Source organism: Polypterus senegalus, chromosome 8, assembly GCF_016835505.1.
Source record: "Polypterus senegalus isolate Bchr_013 chromosome 8, ASM1683550v1, whole genome shotgun sequence".
In the NCBI taxonomy this organism is placed as follows: Eukaryota; Metazoa; Chordata; class Cladistia; order Polypteriformes; family Polypteridae; genus Polypterus; species Polypterus senegalus.
Window position 1 is genome coordinate 87950632 of NC_053161.1, and position 6000 is coordinate 87956631.

The 6000-nt window shown below is 37.4% G+C and overlaps 1 protein-coding gene across 1 annotated transcript in view; it reads left to right on the forward strand.

Moving 5' to 3' along the window:
* LOC120534113 (F-actin-capping protein subunit alpha-2) overlaps nucleotides 1-5530 on the forward strand; it is an 86664-nt gene extending 81134 nt beyond the window's left edge. Inside the window, exon 10 of the mRNA XM_039761400.1 lies at nucleotides 4470-5530. Coding sequence (XP_039617334.1) covers nucleotides 4470-4610 — 141 coding nt within the window. The 3' untranslated portion in view covers nucleotides 4611-5530. The remainder of the gene's footprint in view (nucleotides 1-4469) is intronic.
* Nucleotides 5531-6000: the final 470 nt, after the last annotated feature.

Sequence of the window (6000 nt, forward strand, 5' to 3'; positions counted from 1 at the left end):
CCTATTTTCATTTTCCTTTACAGTATATTGAGATCTTCCACTTACTTGACATTGCATCTGCTTTCACTTCTGTGCTCTTCTTCTTTGACCACAGTTTACTTCATATGGGAGGAGTGTTCAGTATATTTTCTCATAGCTTAACACCAGTGGAAGAGTACTGTGTAATAAAACATTTCAATTACGACATATAAAATACTCCTATAAACTTGCAGTAAACATTCCATACATCAACACTGGTAAATCATTTCAGTTTAACAATCATTTCATTTCCACAGATGCCAGGGGCAACATTCTGAAAAATATGGATGCTGTCAAAGCTGCAATGTAAGGCTGAATCTATTTCAGTGACACACAATACTCCTGAGTATTGCACTGCATTGCATCAAATGAGTGTGCATTACATTTCCTGTGAGAGTAAGTTGTTACTGATGCAACTACTTCCAGCAACAAAAGAACATATATAATAGAGACAATATGCCAGATGCTAATAATCTCTCAAGAGCTTTTAATTATACTTGCTTACACACTGATGTCCAGATAAAAGAGAGATTCCGCTGGCCATGACTTTGACGATTCAAAGTGCAAATTGTCAAAGCATTTTCATAACACTGGCAATATTCTGCTTAAATTTGAAATTGAAAATTTTTTCAATAAATGAACAGTTAAAGAAACAATCTGAGATGACTTTAAAAGAAGGAACAATCTTATTTAAAAGGCTTTATATATAATTTTGCAGCCTTGACTGTGTATAGGTACAACAGATGGAATAAGAGGAGAGCAGGGATCCTATAAATCTGCCATCATCCACTGAGAAACAGTAGATGACAAAGTGTCAATTTTCATTATCACACCCTGCCGGGGAAAATATTGTATAAGAGGCCACATGCTGATTCAATTGTGGCACACTAAAAACATTTGAATTATATCTACAAGAATTAATTACATTTAACATACAGTATTAGCAGCCTACTTGAAAATGTTTCAAAGGTAGAATGGTTTCCTTCAAGTTTGGAGCATTAGATATAAAAATGTAAATCGCTTAAAATCTTTCAACGGTCAAAAAATGCAAAGACATTACACACCGCCTAGCAATGCAGTTTTAAAATTTTATTAATCTCGGTTGTTTTCAGATCAGCCTATGCAAAATCAAGCTTTCCATTGAGAAAATACCCAGAGATGGATAGGTACCTATGTATGATGTCAATGTAAGACAGATTTATGATGGGGCCGTGTATTTCTGCCTCTGTCTTGAGCCAGATTTACAATACAACAGACATGGAAACTAAGCAGATGCAGTGCTTTGATTCTCAGCACCTAATTACATAAATGTGCTGCATAAAGTTCTCTTGAAAATATTTTGTGTGAATTCCAACCCTGTTATAGCAGTGAGGCGGCCATGTTTTTTTCCTTAGAGCAGTCATCACTGAAATCTTAACAATGCCCCTCACACCACCTTATTTTCCCCTTTCCTATAAACTAAGAAATTTTGGTGCGTAAATTACAGTCATATAAACTATTTGGCCAAAAGTATGTGGACACCGTGCAAATGATTGAGCTCAGGTGTTAGAGCCACAACGCACTGTTAAGGGGTGCATACAAGCCAGCACACAGCAGAACAATCTCCATTGACAAACACTGGGTCATACTGAAGAGCTCAGTGACTTTAATGTGGCACTGTCATAGGTTGCCACCACTTTTACCACAAGTCAGTACATGAAATTTCTGCTCTGCTAGATCTGCCCCAGTCAATTGTAAGTGCTATTAATTTGAAGTGGAAGCTTCAAGGAGCAACAGTAGCTCAGCCATGAAGTGGTAGGTAGACCACCAACTCACAGAGCAGGGCTGCTGAGTGCTGAAGCATGTAGGGTGTAAAAATCACTTACTGCATCACTAACAACAAAGTTCCAAATTGCCTCTGGAAACCACATCATCACAAGAAGTGTGCATTGGGAGCTTCATGAATTTGGGGTTCAATGGCTAAGTAGCTGTACACAAGCCTAAGATCACTATGTGCAATGCCAGGTTTCGGCTGAAGAGCAGGCCACCATTGGACTCTGGAGCAGTGGAAATATGTTCTCTAGAGTGTTGAATTAAGCTTCACTATCTGGCAGTCTGATGGTTGAATATGTGTTGGGTGAATGGCAGGAGAATGTTACCTTTTGGACTGAATAGTGCCTACTGTAAAGTTTGGTAGAGGAGAAACAATGGTCTGGGGCTGGTTTTCAGGGTTTGAACTAGATCCCCTGGTTCCAGTGAAGGGTACTGTTAATGGTAATACAAAGAAAGATTACAAAATGCAAACTTTCCAGGCAACTGAGGCCTCTTCTTCAGGTAAGATCTTGAAGGCCGTTTTTCTGTTCCAGCATGACTGAGCATTTGTGCACAAAGCCAGGTCCAAAGACATGGAGGAACTCTAATGTCCCGCACACAGCCCTAACCTCCACCCTACTGAACACTTTGCAGATGAATTGGAGTGGTGATTATGAGCCAAGTCTTCTTATCCTGCATCAGTACCTGACCTAACAGATTTTCTTTTGGCTGAATGGGCACAAATTTACACAGACACACTGAAACACCTTCCTAAAAACACATAAAAGCCTTCCTAAACGAGTGGAGGCTGATATAGTCACAGAGGGAAATGCCCATTGTTTATGAATTGGATGTCCATCAAGCTCATAAGGGAATGATGTTTAGGTGTCCACTAACATTTGGCCATATTGTATACAGTGGTGTGAAAAACTATTTGCCCCCTTCCTGATTTCTTATTCTTTTGCATGTTTGTCACACAAAATGTTTCTGATCATCAAACACATTTAACCATTAGTCACATATAACACAAGTAAACACAAAATGCAGTTTTTAAATGATGGTTTTTATTATTTAGGGAGAAAAAATCCAAACCTACATGGCCCTGTGTGAAAAGTAATTGCCCCTTGTTAAAAATAACCTAACTGTGGTGTATCACACCTGAGTTCAATTTCCGTAGCCACTCCCAGGCCTGATTACTGCCACACCTGTTTCAATCAAGAAATCACTTAAATAGGAGCTGCCTGACACAGAGAAGTAGACCAAAAGCACCTCAAAAGCTAGACATCATGCCAAGATCCAAAGAAATTCAGGAACAAATGAGAACAGAAGTAATTGAGATCTATCAGTCTGGTAAAGGTTATAAAGCCATTTCTAAAGCTTTGGGACTCCAGCGAACCACAGTGAGAGCCATTATCCACAAATGGCAAAAACATGGAACAGTGGTGAACCTTCCCAGGAGTGGCCGGCCGACCAAAATTACCCCAAGAGCGCAGAGACGACTCATCCGAGAGGTCACAAAAGACCCCAGGACAACGTCTAAAGAACTGCAGGCCTCACTTGCCTCAATTAAGGTCAGTGTTCACGACTCCACCATAAGAAAGAGACTGGGCAAAAACGGCCTGCATGGCAGATTTCCAAGACGCAAACCACTGTTAAGCAAAAAGAACATTAGGGCTTGTCTCAATTTTGCTAAGAAACATCTCAATGATTGCCAAGACATTTGGGAAAATACCTTGTGGACTGATGAGACAAAAGTTGAACTTTTGGAAGGCAAATGTCCGCTACATCTGGCGTAAAAGGAACACAGCATTTCAGAAAAGAACATCATACCAACAGTAAAATATGGTGGTGGTAGTGTGATGGTCTGGGGTTGTTTTGCTGCTTCAGGACCTGGAAGGCTTGCTGTGATAGATGGAACCATGAATTCTACTGTCTACCAAAAAATCCTGAAAGAGAATGTCCGGCCATCTGTTCATCAACTCAAGCTGAAGCGATCTTGGGTGCTGCAACAGGACAATGACCCAAAACACACCAGCAAATCCACCTCTGAATGGCTGAAGAAAAACAAAATGAAGACTTTGGAGTGGCCTAGTCAAAGTCCTGACCTGAATCCAATTGAGATGCTATGGCATGACCTTAAAAAGGCGGTTCATGCTAGAAAACCCTCAAATAAAGCTGAATTACAACAAATCTGCAAAGATGAGTGGGCCAAAATTCCTCCAGAGTGCTGTAAAAGACTCATTGCAAGTTATCGCAAACGCTTGATTGCAGTTATTGCTGCTAAGGGTGGCCCAACCAGTTATTAGGTTCAGGGGGCAATTACTTTTTCACACAGGGCCATGTAAATTTGGATTTTTTTTTCTCCCTAAATAATAAAAACCATCATTTAAAAACTGCATTTTGTGTTTACTTGTGTTATATTTGACTAATGGTTAAATGTGTTTGATGATCAGAAACATTTTGTGTGACAAACATGCAAAAGAATAAGAAATCAGGAAGGGGGCAAATAGTTTTTCACACCACTGTATGTCTGTATTTGGAAAAAATGAAAACTATGCAGCGTCACTATAGGTAATGTTCATAGGTGATGTTAAATAGATGGAAATAGTAGATGGATGCTTCTTCAAAATTTATATTTCTGTTTTTTTTTTTTCTTTCAGACTGCAATTAATGAGAATTACCAGACCATGTCGGACACTACTTTTAAAGCCTTACGCCGACAGCTACCTGTAACTCGCACCAAGATAGACTGGAATAAAATCCTGAGCTACAAGATAGGAAAAGAGATGCAAAATGCTTAAACCAAGATTTGCATGACTGGATTGCTGTATTGTCCCATGTAAAAAAGAAAAAATAAAAGTAATAAAAGGTTTGGTCTCACATGTAAAGCATTTATTACACATTAACAGCCTACCTTTAATAATCCAATTTTATACAGATATTTACTAATTGAAACTCTCATTGGGTGTTTTTATTATGTTGCTAACACATTTCTACCGACGTGTTTTGTTTTCCAACTGTATATGATGTTACTTTTTTTTTTTTTCCGGTTCAAAATAAAACACCTTTTTTCATAATTATTTTATTTAGGTGGGGAGACCACACCTTTTATCCCAATAAGATATCCAGATGAGAAAATGAAATTATTTTACTTAAAACCCCATAGTGTACTGTAGGGTTTATTACATTTTGGAAAAAAAATAGGAGTATTCTGAACTTTTTTTTTTCATTTCTTTAATGTAAAAGTTACTTGTGATTGACTCATTTTTATGTCATCCCTTCCAAGCCATCCACTTGTCTGACTACACATACTGTTTATATGTGTTTGTGCTCTCCATACTATATGTACTCAAAGAGGAAATATGATAACAGTTCCTATTTTCTGCAATATACTGAACAGGTTATCATTTGTAAACATGGCATACATTTGTAAGAATAAAAGGTCAAGAGGAACGGTTCCATTAAAAAGGTCTTTGATCTGTATCTTAATTCATTTAGCTAAAACCACACAAAACATTGCTTATTACATGCTTGTTAACTGCTTAAGATGTTTATTACATTTGCCATTAATCTCTTATTTTTATGAAACAGACATGACTTATACAATTGTAATATATTCCTGTATTAAAAATTTTGTCGGTCAACTTGGTGATATTTTTTTTTGGAATGAACTGTAATACAATATCAATTATGTTGCATTAAATGACAGATTTTCTATTTACCTGAGTAGTAAATTCTTAAAATTAATCAGTTTGTCCTTCAAGCTTCATGAATGAAATTGGATCATTTTCTCCTTATTGACTACTGTGTCAACATGTTTATATTGAAGGTCACCTCAGAGGACATGTTTGTCATGTTTATTTGCAGTCATGCTGTTTGTCATTATAGAAGATGAAAAAACACAGTGGAGAACCTTCAAACTGGATTTTAGTTTGTCGTAATCTTTATTGTTAAAAAAAAGAAAAAAGAACTGACCTTAATTTCACACCTTGTTGGGTGAGTTCTTGATAAAACAGTTTTCAAATTATTTGTGGGGAAAATTAAATGGCCATTACTGTGGTTTGAATGAAATAATAGTGTGTGCTAGAATGGTTTAGGATGTGGGAGCACGTGGAACCATAAGCCACCCACTTATTATTTCCTTCAATAGTCAAATACTGAAGATTCCATTATATTAATTTACTACACATT